Source organism: Aricia agestis, chromosome 9, assembly GCF_905147365.1.
Source record: "Aricia agestis chromosome 9, ilAriAges1.1, whole genome shotgun sequence".
Lineage (NCBI taxonomy): Eukaryota > Metazoa > Arthropoda > Insecta > Lepidoptera > Lycaenidae > Aricia > Aricia agestis.
In genome coordinates this window covers 9,350,443-9,368,115 of record NC_056414.1, presented here as the reverse complement: position 1 = coordinate 9,368,115, position 17,673 = coordinate 9,350,443, and the positions used below count along the sequence as shown (strand labels likewise).

At 34.3% G+C, this 17,673-nt stretch overlaps 1 protein-coding gene across 3 annotated transcripts; it reads left to right on the top strand.

Moving 5' to 3' along the window:
- Positions 1-2,268: 2,268 nt before the first annotated feature.
- On the top strand, positions 2,269-10,647 carry LOC121730332. Of its 3 annotated transcripts, none has more exons than XM_042119335.1 (7): positions 2,269-2,310; positions 4,345-4,526; positions 5,848-5,926; positions 6,643-6,768; positions 6,852-6,923; positions 7,751-7,891; positions 10,128-10,647. In XM_042119335.1, the coding sequence occupies exons 3-7, from the start codon at positions 5,855-5,857 to the stop codon at positions 10,197-10,199; spliced, it is 483 nt and encodes a 160-aa protein (XP_041975269.1). In that variant the 5' UTR covers positions 2,269-2,310; positions 4,345-4,526; positions 5,848-5,854; the 3' UTR covers positions 10,200-10,647. The 3 variants fall into 3 exon arrangements, with proteins under 3 accessions (XP_041975269.1, XP_041975270.1, XP_041975268.1); XM_042119336.1 differs by having other exon boundaries at positions 2,273-2,310; positions 4,321-4,491; XM_042119334.1 differs by having other exon boundaries at positions 2,273-2,310; positions 4,321-4,526.
- Positions 10,648-17,673: the final 7,026 nt, after the last annotated feature.

The window sequence follows — 17,673 nt, the reverse complement described above, 5'->3', positions numbered from 1 at the left end:
CAAAAAATTAAAACCGACTTCCAAGGTAAAAACAATAATAATATGAACTAAAAAGTATTAAATAACTCTTACTCTATAATAGTGCCTTTTTCAGAATTCGTCTAAATCTCAACTATTTCTGTATGTACATACTACAGTCTTCATTAATTTGAAGTCGGTACCAGCAAATTTTATCGTGAGTTCAGTCAATGTCAGAATATCTGAAGCTTTTGGGACTGGTACCGACTTCAAAGTAATCTCTTTTGATAAATTTCAAGGATTTCCCTCGATTGCTCATAGATTCCATGCGAACCTGGTGCGAAATCTTACTTTTTGGTAGCATTTACCTCGAATGCTTCAGAAAAAATCACTATATGTTTCCATACAAATTTCAAGGAGTCCTCTCGATTCCTTCATCCCAGGGTCCCATCATCAGATCACCACTTTCGTGAACATGGTACCAAATTTGAGCTAAACTCTATAAAACACAAAAAGAATTATGAAAATCGGATCACAAACGGCTGAGTTATCGTCAGATCGTTGAACATAAAAAAAAAGATACATACTGTTACGTGCTAGAGTTCGAGGATTTGGAGAGAAAAGACCTGGTTACTCTCTTGAAGACTTTATTCACTAAGTCTAGGTCACACAAGCACACACTAGGTCACAACACTTAGCACTAAGTCCAAACACTAATCACTAGGTCCAATCACTAAGCACTATCACTGTCCTAGGTCGTAGCCAAGTCGCAGGTTTCACTGGTTCACTCACTATTTGTCACTCCGAAATCGCCTCGAAGATCGCTCAGATCGAACTGACTCGCCGGGCCTGCCTGCGGCTTTTTATATGGCGAGACGAATTCCAGAAAGTTCCCGATTCACGTAAACAAGTAAACAACCGTGGGAACTTTCTAGGAGGCTCGAACATGTACCACAATAAAACTGCCGTCCTTACGATAGGTGCAGTAAGTTGAATTTTTTGGAAAATTTAATTTAGACCTTATGAACTCAGTCATAAGGTCTAAATTAAAACACGTAAACACGCAAACAAATAAACTGTAAACACGTAAACAAACATTGGACCTTTCTAGAAGGTTCGAGTATATACTTGCGCACCTCATGCCATCTAGTATTGAGTAGGGGATATATGTTGCCTGTGCTCCCTCGGTAAGTTTCGCTGGTTTGTCGCTAGATGGCACCACGTGTCCGTATACCATGTACCGTAACAATACAGCCGAACGTATAACCTCCTCCTTTTTGGAAGTCGGTAAAAAATAATCACTTGTAGTTAACTACTAATGATCAACTTATAATAAGAAAATACACGACATACGTTATTTGTATGTAAAAAATAGTAAACATTGAAATAAATCAAGCAAGAAAACTTACTTTTGACTGTTAAAAAGCAATGAAGGCCCCTGATAACGTTATCGTCAAGTGCTGGCGGAAGCATCGTTAGGAGAAGCATTCAGACTTGCAAGATGCGTCTTTCTCTCTTAGCACCCGTCCCCATATTCCGTATAGTTTCGCTGTTATGACGACTGCACAAGTCACAACCGTACCCAGTCTACCCTATTGAAACAAAAAATCATGAAAATTGACTTCTATTAATCTGACTGAAAATATATTTTGTTTCCAACACTTCATGGGTGCGCCCATGGCGGCTTCCATCCTTGTTCGTTTTAATCCGTTTTCTATCAAACAGCAAAATATTATGTCTTGTTACATGTAGGTACTCTCATAAACATCAAACTAATGTTATTACATAAATAAATTGTGATTTGTGTTACAACTTACATACCTTCGTCTGACATTTCATACATTTAAAACAGACAACAGTGTATACAAAGTACAAACTAAAAATAATTTAAAAAAACAAAGTAAGTACAAAGTTTGTAACGAACTGGATCCAACGGGGAACAAAGCTGCAATAATGTTGCATTGTAAAATCGTGATTCGTGATAATAGAGTTCGTCATTGCATACGTGGTCCTGGACCTGGGAAAATTACCCCATTACCGCTTCGGCTATTACTATCCGTGGTCCCCAAAATTTAAGTAACTAGGTCGACTGCGTCTGCGTAGTCGGCAGGCGGCTGCTGCCCTAGCAGATAGAAATACGAGAGACACTTGAGACCCAGATCAGAAATCAAAATGTAGTCATAGCACGGATGCACGTCGAAGTCTAGGCCCCCGGGGTCATCCAACTGCACGAGTTGCGAGTCGCGTTGCACAAGTGGGCCGCCTGACATAACGCGGCCTTGGCCTCGATACCCGCGCGCTCAGTCAGTCCGACCGCAGCAGGGACCCGCGCAGCCTGCTCCCGCTACACAGGTGCACTTACATCGATATTACATCGATTATTATATCGATTTTAATAATCGATTACAACATTGCATAATTTCACGCGCGATGTGCCGATAGATTTACAAGGTGTAACAAAAATAAGTGATAATACTTTAGGGTGTGTACGTGTTCCTTGTAGAGATATATAGGTGCTAAATATTTCTGGAATTAGTTACTTACCTACTAGATAATAGTGTAAGTGTATGTGAGGATTGCGCATAAGTGAATGGATAATGTGATTTGTGTTGACCTCTTGCCTTCCCAAAATTTAAATTCCAATACCTTTGTGTTGTGTTGAAATTTATTACATTATTGCAAACATATTTTGAGTAATCGCTCTTGAGAATATTGAAATATTCACGTCTAGGGAGCAATTTTGACTATAGGCCATAGCTAGGTAAAGTAGATATATAAGTACTAACTTTCAAAGAAAATAGTACGTTCGTAATAATCCGAATTGAAATAATCTTTTAATTTTGTATCTCTAATAAATTCAAAATCTTAACTGACTCGAGTTTCAAAATAGGTCCCCAAGTAACCTAAGTCATATAAAACATAAAAATAAAATACCTCGTCTTATCAGTTTCTAAAAAGAAGATAAGTACTCATAAAATACCATAAGGGCTTAGAGAGTACGCAATCGATATTAATTAAATGTTTCCAAACTTCCAGCACGTATCTAGCCTTCACGTAGTCGTAGACACCGGGTAAAAGACTTCGACGCGTGCCGAGATTGTTTTCATATACCTCACACTTATTTAAATATTGTTATTTAAATATTTTTAAATAAAATTAAGTATTACCACAGTAAATCATTATGAATTTAAAAACATAAACGACCGTATAAATTGTTCATTAAAATATATTAAAAAAAAATTCAAAGTCTTTCAACGATTAAATATACGAAGTTGTTATTAATGAGGCAGCCGTATAATTAACATTTTTCGGAGTTATTAGTTAATCACGCTACACATCAGTTGCGCAAGCTCGGACTTAACCCAAACCGCCGGTTAAGTAGGTAGGTAGGTAGTAACTAGTAGGTACCTATGTATAAGGTCATAGCATCATAGGCTAGCCGCTAGTACATACCTAACTATACTATCTATATGTACTAGGTACATATTGTTATGTTTTACTACTGTAGTAGTACCTATAGCTGTTTAGGTATTATCAGATCTTGTTAAAACAGCAAATTCGTAGTAGCTCGTTAAATTAATAAATACTTAAGTACCTATCTAGATATTGGGTCAGAGTTGAGCCAGCGTGCCTAACCTACCTATGCGAAATGGACGTAGGTACCTAACTGGCTTGTATGGAATTGCGTGAATAGGCTATTATTGTAGTTGCCAGGTTTTTTAACATGCGAACTGTTTACGCATTTGCCACATACTTACCTAAGCCTTGATATAAAAATATTGCAATATGTTAAAATTAATAAATAAAAAATTTAATTTGATTTTTCGGAACGTTGACCTCAAAAAAATTTTGTAAGTAGGTAAAATAAAAGCACTTAATGCTAAGTAGTAAGTACCTACTCACATACGATTTTACCCGATCGAGAAATCACGTAGAGTAAAAACCACGGCTCGGGCTTTTGTCCACACACTCAGCAATTATATTACTCGATAGTTTTACTCCAAATCGAGTAAAAATTATGGTGTGGACCGCAAAACTCACACGCTTGAGTATGGCTTGAGTAAAGCTCGACGGCTCGCGTTGGGTAAGTTCGAAAGAAAATATTTATTTAATTCCATCGAGCCGGCTCGATGCGAGCCTTCGAGCTGTAAGTTTCGCGGTCCACACGGTAATTTTTACTCGATGTAGAGTACGTAAAACTATCGAGTAAAACCGTGTGTGTACTTATAATACATATATTAGGGAGGTAACTACGAATAATTGGTTTTTATTATTCGTAGGTAGGTATTTAGGGTAATAACTAAAATAGGTAGAATCTTTTTACTCTTGTAATTTAAATGTAGGTAATTTGTTATTTTACAGCACGAACTTCTACAACTTTTTCAGAGGCCATTAAATAAAGTCACCAAGCCAAAGAATAGAGGTTACGACTTAAGGAGGTCACAACTCGGGCCAAAAAATAAAAGAAAAATTTAAAAAACAAAACAAAAAAAACCCACCATTGGACTAATAACTCAAGACTGTAAAAATAAGGTAAAGCTGAAAAACTTACATTCAACGGTCGTCAGGTAAATATTAAAGCATTTATTTCTTTATTGTTACTGGTATTGTATGCTAATATTTCTTATTTACTTTGCTATTTAACTTATTATATACTTAAGTTTATTACTGACAAGGCCTTTTTAAAAACACATTCTTGATTTTGGTGTTCAAATGTTAATTGCATAATGAAAATATATGCAATTTTGCATCAATCCAGTGAAGAGCCATGCTCGTTATGCCCAGGTATTACTATAGAAGCGAATTCTGACGAAAACACGGCTATGACGAAATATCGTTTCAGATAATATTGAGTTCGCCGGCGCTAGCTGTTGCAATTTGTTCGACATCGTAATACCGAACAGTTTGAAATCGCACTGTTTTAGACAACGGTTACAACTTACATGGTCAGCTTGGCATCAAAACAGTCCATCAGTTTGGTCAGAATGAGGGGAGAATGATCGTCTAACCCAAACTTATTTTGACTACTGCCCACTTTGAGAACAAATTGTTTTTAGCGCCCCCGTTGTTTCACCTTATCCTTAGGTATATATTTTAATGAAGGGGCTTTTGCCGCAAATTTTATAAAAATAAATACAAAATGCTAAATTACCGCCATACTCAGAGACATTTTATGATTAACCCATAAAGTTAATATACCTAGCGGAATAGAGCAACAATCTCGAGCTGTCAAACGTAACCGAAATTTGTTTCATCTGTGTGTAATAATATGTTGTATATTGTATAGATTAAGTTATTTACATTGTAAATTTTATTTTTTTAAAAGACAAATTTTCCACTTTTTTACTAAAAAGTGGCCCCGTGCGAGTTTCTTACGCCGGTTCTTCTCGCCGGGTTAGTTCCCGAACCGGTGGTAGGCAACATGTAGTTCAACATTCTGAAAATATTTGATTCAAATTTATTCAGAAATAAAACAATTTTTATTTATGTGTACGTATAAACTTACACAAGCATGATTGAAAATGATTTCTATGAGATTAAATTGTCAACGTGCGGCACGTGCCGACTGGACGTCAAAAAAAAGAGTACTGCTGTCATGTATAACGCGTCTCTTTTTACCACGAAGTGTGACTGATAGTGACATCTCTCTTGTTCAGGCCTTTGTTTCTCTATTCCGCTAGGTACCTATATTAACTTTATTACGGACTGATCATCATTCTGACGTCAGTCTCAGATTGATGGACTGAACTGATGCCAGACTAAGCGTGTAACCGAAATTGTAATAGGTATATTAGGGCTAGGGTCTATAAGGCCCAAAAGCAATTTCAAAAGTATCACGTGATTGACACGGACCGGACGGCCCCTAATCATCTAAAGCTCACGTTCCAGGCACAGTATGAGCCGCACCGTGGTGTTATTCGTGGTGCTGGCAGTCGCCGCCGCCGCGCCGATGGCAGCCGCGCAACGAGTTAGTACACGTAACACTCACTTCCTACATGTTACATTCTAGTTCTACTACTGCGAGGCCCGATTACACGAGTGCTAAAGCTTTTTATAGTTAAAGATGTTTAGTCTATAAGTTCAGAAACAGTCATTTTCAAAGGATAGACATTCTCAAAAAAACAAATAGATCACGGTAGTCACACCTTGACACCTCACACATTACAAAAGTACCTTAGTCCCTTTCATGTTCTTATTTGTATAGGACCATTTCTTGGACAAAATTTCGGGGCTACCAGTTGTCTTAAAACGACCTCGTAGGTGTAATTGGTTTTTAATTTTATTCCACAGAAAGAATGCGGTTTATGTAACTTTTACCTAGGTGATAACTTGATAAGTCATAAGGTATGTGGCAACAAGTTGACGTAGAACGCAAGTGGAGCGATGGGCGGGCTTTGGCAACATTTGGAAAGAGCCAACAATTTATCCTCTTACCAATACACACACTAAAATGTCCATGCTCTGTATACAGACGTTAGAGTTCAATAGTATTATCTTTATCTATCAAGCGGCTTTTCTGACGTATCAGAAAAGGACAAAACGTAACAACGTCGGCAATTTCTTTTACCTAAAGGTAAAGGTGGACTATAGGCTGATATGATGATGATGAAATTTAAAGGGGATGGATTAACATTTAACATTAAAGGATACATGAAGCTAACCTGAACAATTCTCTAATTTCAGAATACGGCAGATTCTTCGATAGCTAAAGATAGAGTTTTTCGACAGTCTGTGTTAAGCACTGGAAAAAATGTACCGGCAAAACCCAAGTGGGGCTTCTTTGGGACCATTTTTACCGTCATCTTGGAGGTGATCGAGGATACCCGATGAATTTATAAAATGTGCAAATAAAACTCAACCCTAAATACACATAAATGATTTTTAAATTTCAGCAAATCAACGAGACCAAAAGCGCATATAATCAAATTTCTGATCTAGTTAATAACAATTTCGCCGACGACAACGTAAGTTTTTTAGTCTGTTACAGAATAAGCTTTCAAATATTATGCCTGCAAGTGCAAGAAGTGAGTCTGTCTGTCTGTTGTTTCCTCTTTACATTCAAACCGCTGAACTGATTATGCAGAAATTTGGTATGGATATATTTTGAGTCCCGGGAAAGGACATAGGAAATGTACGATTCTCGAGCGATTACGAATTTCGGCGCAACGCCGCGCCGTTGCGGGCGTCGACAAATTTTCAAATAATTTAATTAATAACTATAAAGTATGAACGTAAAATAACTTTTTATTTGCCTACACATTTTTAATAAAGGTGCTCCCTCACCGGGGGCATTCACGTGTAGGTACTGTATAACATTGTAGATTCATTTTTTTTTCAACTTTAACGTGTGATTCGAAGTGGAGCGCATTGATGTTACAAGTTGTATTAAGATTGTATCATTACAAGATGCGCATTGTAATGCTCGGTTCTCCTTCTTCAATGATGTAATGCTCAAATCTGTAACGTTAGAGCTAGTCCACACGGCGCGTTGCGTCGACGCAGCGCTGCCGTTTGCCGCATAGCCGGCCACACGGGCGCTGCATCATCGCAGCGTTTATTACGAAGCAGTTCGTCTCGGGGGCTGCTGTCCGTCATGTGTGCGTTGCGACTTGCGACGACGCAGCGCGCCGTGTGAACACCCTGGTTTAATTTGTATGTAAAAACGCAACGGCAGCGCTGCGTCGACGCAACGCTGACGCAACGCGCCGTGTGGACTGGCTCTTACATTACACGCGAATACTCCTAGTGAAGGAGCACCTTAACGTAAATATATTTTGATTATTTTTGGCAGGCGGTTCCTGCAACTACTGACGCCACTACCAACACCACGGAAGCCACTAAGATAACCAGAAAGGAGTTCCTTCAAATTCTGGATCGTAATCTTAAAGGTCTTGCTAGACTTCGGAACTTAGAATGGCGGGAAGCTAAAAAGGTATAATTTGATTTTTTTTTTTTTTTTAATCTAATGTTTCAGTGTTAAGAGTCCGTATACGAAATTTTGAAGAAAACGAAAGAAATAATCTATATAGATAAAATTCTATCCAATTCGAGAAAAAAAGAAAAAAAAACAAATTGTGCCAAAAAACACGATTCAAAACAACCTAAATCTCACATTATATTACTCGCCGCAAGGCTAATGTGAGATTTAGGTTGTTTTGAATCGTGTTTTTTGGCACAATTAGCTTTCCGTTTTTTTTTCTTTTTTCTCGAATTGGATAGAATTTTATCTATAGACTAGCGACCCGCCCCGGCTTCGCACGGGTATAAAATAAATTATGGCCTAAGTCACTGAAAAAATGATTAAAATCGATTCAGTAGTTTGATTTTAAATAATTTATATTCATTACTACCCGTGGCCCGCATTGGTCGGTACTGCCGCAAGAGCTACTTACGTCCCGCAATTTTAAATTTGTTATGTCTTCGAAAATATTCATTTATAATTAAAATCGTAATAATTATGCTGTAAAGGGCCAAAATCAATAATGTATTTGAAGTATTTAATTGAATAAGGATTATTGCCGTATTGGTTAACATCGTTTGGAAAATTAGCCATTATTTGAAGTCAAAAGTAAATGACAAAAAAATATGTTATTGTGGTATATATCCATAAGATATATACTTATACGTGGGAGAGCCATGCTTCGGCACGAATGGGCCGGCTCGACCGGAGAAATACCACGTTCTCACAGAAAACCGGCGTGAAACAGCGCTTATGCTGTGTTTCGCCGAGTGAGTTTACCGGAATCCCCTACCCTATTCCCTTCCCTACCCTCCCCTATTCCCTTCCCTTCCCATTTCTACCCTCCCCTATTACCCTATTCCCTCTTAAAAGGCCGGCAACGCACCTGCAGCTCTTCTGATGCTGCGAGTGTCCATGGGCGACGGATGTTGCTTTCCATCAGATGACCCGTTTGCTCGCTTGCCCCCTTATTTAATAAAAAAAAAATATATATATACCATCGCGGAGTTTTCTGTAGACCTTTCCAATGTGTACAATGCGCACCCCTGCCACAGTATAGCAATATTAGTCCCTATATGTCATATTGCTATACTGTGCCCCTGCATTGGTACTCGTACTATTATCTATTCTGTGGCATAGGTAGCGCCCACTTCGAAACGGGCGTAAATCGCAATATTTTAATTTCGCCATAACTTCTAAACCAAACGTCCAATTTTAATCATTCAAAGAGCAAATATAATCTACATAAACTGTACTTAGTGATGAAATTATTTATTTTGATAAAGATTAGTAGCATGAGTAAAATAAATGCGTTTAAATGTAGTCCAAAAAAAATCTACACTTTTAAATAAAAAAATGGTTGTTGTGCCTCACTTGACATAGATAGGTATAGTGTGTCGCGGACATTTTTGTAGATATTTATAAGATCTACATTTACTTAGAACATTGTATAGTTCTATCTTTTATAGTTTAGGCAGCGTACGCAAAATAAGTAAATTTTCTGGTTGTTTCCGAAAAACTGAAATATCTTACGGAACCCTATATTCTCCAAAATAAAAAGTGGCCTATGTTACTCGTAAATAATGCAGCTTTCGAATGGTGAAAGAATTTTTAAAATCGGTCCAGTAGTTTTTGAGCCTATTCATTACAATTAAACAAACAAACAAAGTTTACCTCTTTATAATATTAGTATAGATTATTTCTGTCGTTTTCTTTTTATGAATTATAGCTCCAAGTTGCCGAAATTAACAATAATTCTTTGCCCATTTTCTCTAAAATTTTGCCGATTTACATATTTTTTTACTCAACTATTTCATATTAAAGTGGTAAAAAGTAATTCCAACATTGTATAGACGACTTTCTCAACAGTATATTGTATTTTTTTCATAACGTTAAGACGTCAATACAATCCATAAACGGGTGATATTCTAAACCTTTTACAGCAAAAATCACAAAACTGTCGCGGGTTTGAGTTGGATTATTTAAAAATACTTAAAAAAAAAACAAAAATCTAGCTCCAACATTAGATTATAATTGAAATGATCTTACATGTTGTGCATTAAAACTTATAAAAATACTGTATTTTAACTGTTAAATCACGTCTGTTAATCAGCGAAATCGGCAAAATTTCGTATACGGACTCTTAAGTACCTACTTAAAGTGGGTTTTTTCGTCAAGAATGTTATAGGTTTTTTGGTTATCTTTACAGGATTCTCGAGCAAACTTGAAAGAATACTGGAATGAAATATTCAGTGGCAAGAAAACAAGAAGTACAAGATAGCATACACTTTTAGTTGTAATTTTTAATTTGGTGTATATTTTAGGATGAATTATTTAGATTTAAAACTCAATTTTCTTTTCTGTTTTCAAGGGATCTTTATTATTTTGTCTTTTGTGAATTATCTTAAGTGCCATAGTTATGGACAAATAAGCCTTTTTAGTCGTAAAATGTATGTACATATCTATACCTACATAATATTATTATTTGCTCCTTGGTGCTGTAATTATTTATTACGACTTACTTAAGTACGGATTTTTAAAAGTACAGCTAGTACTAAGATGTCAGGTTATAAGGGTAAAATTCTTGAACACCAAAGCAAAAAACTTACTGTGCAAGTCGCAACCTATAAATAAAGTGTATTGTGTAGGTATATGAGTTATATGACTAGTACTTATTCTCTTTTTGTGATTCATGTAGGTACTTAATAAACTTGTTTGTAAAAGCATTACTTTGAATGATTTTGTTTTGATAGTAATTAGCGGCTGTGGCGATAATAATATAGGGGCTGTGTTCATACATTTCAACTGTCCCGCTCTAATTTCATGAAAAATATCGCCATCTCACTCACACATGAAAAACTGATAAGCGTGGCCTACTAGATGTCATGACGTCATCCGCGACCAACTCGAAATATGAAAATTCTAGAAGGAAACAAAAGAACGCGTAGACGGTAGAACACGAATGGAACATGCATAAGAACAATGATATTCTACTTATACAGATCTGTTACGTTCATACTATTTTCCGGCTTAAATCTCTTCCGAATAACATTGACAAATTTGACAGATTAGTAAAACAAAAGATACGAAATGCCATTTACATAAAAGAGACAGACTAAATAAAAGACGGCCCAATTGGGTCGTATTTGAAGCTTCACAACGCGCGCGGTAGTAACATATCTCTATCTGCTTTGAGTTTTTTATTATTAAGGTAAAAGCACTAATGGTAGACTCGGAACTAATAGATGACACTTACGACTAAAATACCATAAAAATAAGAATTACTCTAATTTTTTCTCAACACTTTAAATTTTATAAGCTTCTCAAGCTATCTGTTGATGTGAAAAAATATATTAGGGACGCCTTCGGGAACAAAATTTTGAAATGGGATCAGTTTTCGTAAATAATGTTACCGCGTCAACACGCGCTCGGCAATTTCTTAGCAAATAAGTTAAGAGGATACCACAGCGGCTAGAGAAATGAAAAAAAAGTACGTGTAATATCTATAGCTGTCTCCCTTACCTCAAGCCTATACCGCAGAACGCGATAGAGACAACTGCAGAAAATCCAGAAAATCAACGATTCGTTGTCCCCTGATTCCTTCTCCAAAACTTAACCGATTTAAGTACTTTTTTCATTAAAGATTAAAAAAAGGCTTGAGCTGTGTTCCTATGTTTTGCTTTTTTTGTATAATCTATCCAAATCTGTTTTCTGGACGTTTGAACACAGTGGAAAATCTGGCCATTTTTTTGGGTTTTTGAACGTTCATATCTTATTTAATAATTAAATTATGAAAAAAAAGAAAACATAGGGACATTGTATTAGTGGCCGTAGATATTCAGGAAAAAAATTATAACTCTACTAGCATTATCCAGGGAGGAAACAGGGGACAACGTTTGTATGGAAAAAATGGCGGTGTGGAATCCTCTTAAGGAAGGCGAAATTTTACAAGTAAGTTTTGTATACTTACATTTATTTGATTTTTTTCTAATTTCTATTGATTTCATTGGATTAACGGCCATGTTGTATACACTAATTAATGTTTATTTATGATTTTTTATCCATTTTTCCTAACAATATAAAGGGTCTCTACTATTAGTTCTTGAAAATGTAAAAAACCTAATAGATGACATGGATCTCATCTTTTAGTTTTGCAATACATACTAAAGTTATTTTGTAGTTTATTCTACTGCAAATATCACCACTATTCTCTGAAAATATAATTCTATTAACAAACTAAGAAATTAGAACTACTGTATTAAATAATTATACACTTTCCTTGCACTTATTCCACTTTATTTTAATATATTTATTACAAAATTGTTAAATACACGACCGGTTTCGAAAAAATCATCATCAGGTGTACTGCAGGTAATTTTAAATTTTTAAAAAATTTGTAAACAAAAAATGGGTTGTCAGCACCACAAATTTTTCCTACCATTCAGTAAAATTTTTATACCATAAACAATATTTTCTACCAAAAATCACAAATTAAATTTTAAATGTATACCTATAACATTGATAAACTAAAAACAATAATTACTTTAAAAAATATCAGCAAATCAATTAAATGTCATATAACCATAAGTAATAATACAATAATAATAACAATTCATAAAAATACGTCAATCTTTAAATAAGTCAATAATGTCACAAAATAATAAATTGATAAAAAACATGTCATAGTAATGCCAATGTCAGTTTATAAAATCTCTAATAACTAAATTAATTAATGTCAAATGTAAAATAATGTCCTAAAATAAATTTTAAATGTCTTGTAATAGTACCGAATTTGAGAGGCATGTCTGATCATTATTTTAAAAGGTTCCCATATTTCTTGTGTTTGTTTATTTCCAGTGCTTCTAATGCATCCATCTTCCTGCTTTTCGGCAATACATGTAGATATTCGATGTTTTTATCGGGATCGAAGTGATGTCCATTGGTATTTAAGTGTTCGGCAAATGTGGATCTATCCGTTTTCTTCTTCCATGCTGTTAGATGTTCTTTGATTCTTGTTTTAAATTTTCTACCTGTTTGGCCTATATATACTCCACTACATGTATCGCAGGTAAGTTTGTATATACCACTGCTGTCTGTGATATTATATTTGTCTTTATTGTTACACAATAAATTCTTAAGGGAACCTGTGGTGTAAAACGCTACCTTTGTATCTTCGTTTTGCAGAATTCTCTGAAATCTGTAGGATAATGGACCAATGAAAGGAATTTTTACCCATGTTTTTACTGTTTTTTCTTTTTCTTCTCTATGGTTATACAGCATTTTTTCTATCATTCTCTTCTTAGCTCTCTTTAACATTCTGTCGATCAATCCTCTTTTGTAGCCGTTATTTTCAGCAATGTGCTTGATGGTATTTAGCTCCACCCTGAAATCTCTTGTATCCAGAGGTACCTTTAGCAGCCGGTGTATAAAAGCATGGAATGTAGCATGCTTATGCTGATATGGATGGCATGAGTTTGCGTGGAGGATGTTGTCGCTGTACGTAGGTTTCCTAAAGATATTAAATTTATGTCGGCCACGTTCTATACGCACCGTTAAATCTAGAAAATTCAATGTGTTGTTTCCTATTTCTATCGTCATTTGTATTTTGTTGCTGTAAGTATTAATATGCCTGAAAAACTGATTTAACAGCGAGTGATCACCTTTCCATAGGCAAATGATGTCATCCACATATCTGTACCAATATACAATATTGTCTTTATATGAGGATTCAAGAATTTTTGTTTCCAGATCGTCCATGTAAATGTCTGCGCATAGAGGAGACAAAGGGCTGCCCATCGCTAGTCCATCCGTTTGTTTATAAATCTTATTATTGTATATAAAATAATTTTGGTCTAGGCAAACCTTAAAAATAGCCTTTAAATCTATAATTTCTTGTGCATCCAAATGTGACGTGCATAAAATTTCGTCTAATATATTCAAACATTCCTTAACCGGTATATTTGAAAATAAGTTTTTTACATCAAACGATACAAGAATTGCGTTTTCTGGGACTTGAATATTTTTGATTTTATTTACTAAATGTAGACTATCATATATCGTATGTTTTGGTTGAAATTTTGTCAATTGTTTGAAAATTATATTAGCTTTCTTAGCCAAGTTATAAGCTGGTGCTGTGACATATGAGACTACTGGTCTTATTGGCTCTCCCTGCTTGTGTAGTTTGTAGAATCCATAAAGTCTCGGTGGCAGGGGGTTCATAGGTAAAATTGTTGCTATCGGTATCTTTTTAAGCACACTGTCGGTGGAGCGAACTACTTCTTTGACTTCATTATGAAAAACTTCAGTAGGATCCTTTTTTAAAATTTCAAATTCATTGTTATTTAAAAAATCTGTTATTTTTTCTTGATAGTCAACTTTTGTTGCAATCACTACTGTATTACCTTTATCTGCCTTAGTGATAACTAAATCATTATCTCTTATTTTCCTCTTTAAGTTTTTTATTACATTAGACTCTTCTAAACTTGTAGAGAACATATTATGGTCATGTTTTAATTTGTGTAATGTTAAAGCACAAGACTGTTTTGCTATTTTTTTATCCTTAGAAGCTATTTCTAGGTCCGCTGCCAGATTATCTATTTCCTTCTCAGGTTTCTTTATATTAGGACAGTATTTTAAGCCTTTTTCTAAAATATTTATCTCTTTATTAGTAAAGTTAATGTTTGTGTTATTTACTACTTTTGGATAGAACGATGTTTTTGATTTTATTATTTTAGGTTTCTGTTGTTCTGATAGACGACTAAGTTTTTTACTTTGTATAACAAATTATGTAGTGGAGTATATATAGGCCAAACAGGTAGAAAATTTAAAACAAGAATCAAAGAACATCTAACAGCATGGAAGAAGAAAACGGATAGATCCACATTTGCCGAACACTTAAATACCAATGGACATCACTTCGATCCCGATAAAAACATCGAATATCTACATGTATTGCCGAAAAGCAGGAAGATGGATGCATTAGAAGCACTGGAAATAAACAAACACAAGAAATATGGGAACCTTTTAAATGATCAGACATGCCTCTCAAATTCGGTACTATTACAAGACATTTAAAATTTATTTTAGGACATTATTTTACATTTGACATTAATTAATTTAGTTATTAGAGATTTTATAAACTGACATTGGCATTACTATGACATGTTTTTTATCAATTTATTATTTTGTGACATTATTGACTTATTTAAAGATTGACGTATTTTTATGAATTGTTATTATTATTGTATTATTACTTATGGTTATATGACATTTAATTGATTTGCTGATATTTTTTAAAGTAATTATTGTTTTTAGTTTATCAATGTTATAGGTATACATTTAAAATTTAATTTGTGATTTTTGGTAGAAAATATTGTTTATGGTATAAAAATTTTACTGAATGGTAGGAAAAATTTGTGGTGCTGACAACCCATTTTTTGTTTACAAATTTTTTAAAAATTTAAAATTACCTGCAGTACACCTGATGATGATTTTTTCGAAACCGGTCGTGTATTTAACAATTTTGTAATAAATATATTAAAATAAAGTGGAATAAGTGCAAGGAAAGTGTATAATTATTTAATATTGAAGATGAATTTCCACCAAGAAGTGACAGTACATTCAATATCATATCTAGAACTACTGTACCTAAAAATTGACATATCTAAAACTTGTACTGATCTAAAAATCGATTGTTTTAGTTTTTTAGCAGTAAAAAGAAGAAAAAAGAGAGCTGAGAAAAGAAAGAGAAAGAAGAAGAGGCAAGAGAAGCATGGAGACTAAAGTCTGAAAATAAATTTGCTTGGAAAAAATATATGAAAAATAAAAATAAAAGGAAAGATAGTTTTAGCATGGAAGAAGAATAAAATATAGAATCTGGAGACAACGTGGATAATATTTCATATGCATGTAGTTACTATGATGAAGTTAATGAAATCTTAAAAAAAACGGAAAATAAAGACCTAATAATAGGAAAAATGTAAAATGTAATGTAATGTTCTATGTCAACTGTTAGTTCATATTGGTGTCTACTATTAGTGATGTTCGTTTTCTGTGATGTCATCTATTAGTTGTTATGACTAAGGGGGGTATTACATTATCATATATATATATATATATATATATATATATATATATATATATATATATATATATATATATATATATATATATATATATATATATATGATCGTTTGATCATGTCTGCGTATTACACTATCATATAAATGATATAATGATAATGTAATACCCCCCTAAGTCTACAAAAAGACCAATAATATATTTTTTAATTGATTTGTCAGAGAATAATTATAATAGTTTTATTTTGTAAGAGTTACTAAAGACATGGAAGAAGTTAGCAATCCTTTATTTTCATAAATATATATTTTATAACATTAAAATGTTTTATGTTTCCTTAAAGCGTCTGCCATTAGTGCTTTTACCTTATATCATTGCATAAGAAGAAAATTCTTCGACATCACAAATTGTAAAATCGAAGAAACGTTTTATTGAGCTGTAATCTCTAGCATTTTTATTCGAAGACAATACTTAACTTAAGTTGATGAGTATACTTGAAGTGGTAGGTAGCTGTAGCAGTAAAGTAGTTTTTAGAATTCCCTAAACTTAATTCAAACTCCTTAAATTTCTCCTCTGATAAATTGCTACTTTCATACAACTTAACATTATTTCTGTGCTCTAGGAATTCTCTAACTGTTAACCATAGCCTGTGTTGCCAATTTATAACTCCAGGTAGTGCTGAAACAAAATAAAAATTATTTCATTAAATATATAAATTTGTATATTATCCAAATACTCTTTTGAAAGAAATATTATAAACTTTAATTTAATCCAAGAGATTTTACATACTTGCGTCTGACCATTTTCTACTCGTTGCAGGAGGTACATCAGCTAGAATAAGTAGTCTAGTAGTATCACATCCATATGTTTCGATAAGTCTTTGTGGATTTTCCCCATTATGTTTGGATTTGCTCATTTTCTCCCACTGAGCTATCACAACTTCTCCGGTACCCTTTTGCTTGTATACCTTACCATGTTTCTCCACTTGGTCTGGTGGAAGGTATTTTCCCGAGGACTTTGTTTTGTACGACTGGCCCATAACCATGCCCTGAACGATTAGCTTCTTAAACGGCTCCTTTGTAGGAGATAAGCCGATCGAATTTAAAAAGTAGCTCATAAAACGAGCATAATACAAATGAAGAACTGCATGTTCTTTGCCACCTATATAACATGTCACAGGGACATATCCAACAAGTTTATTGTAATCAAAGGGTAGTTTTTCGTTAAACGGATCTAAAAATCTATAGAAATACCATGAGGAGTCAACGAATGTGTCCATTGTATCTGTTTCTCTTTTAGCATCTCCCAAACACTTCGGACACTTGCAATTCGTCCATGTCTCAAAATTGGACAGGGTCAGACTTTTGGAATCAGAGAGACTTTGATTTGGAAGTTCAACTGGAAGGTCATCAACAGGGACAGGGACTGTTCCACAGTTCGGACAATGAATAATTGGGATTGGAGTGCCCCAGCACCTCTGTCTTGATATCTATATATATATATATATGATCGTTTGATCATGTCTGCGTATTACACTATCATATAATGATATAATGATAATGTAATACCCCCCTAAGTCTACAAAAAGACCAATAATATATTTTTTAATTGATTTGTCAGAGAATAATTATAATAGTTTTATTTTGTAAGAGTTACTAAAGACATGGAAGAAGTTAGCA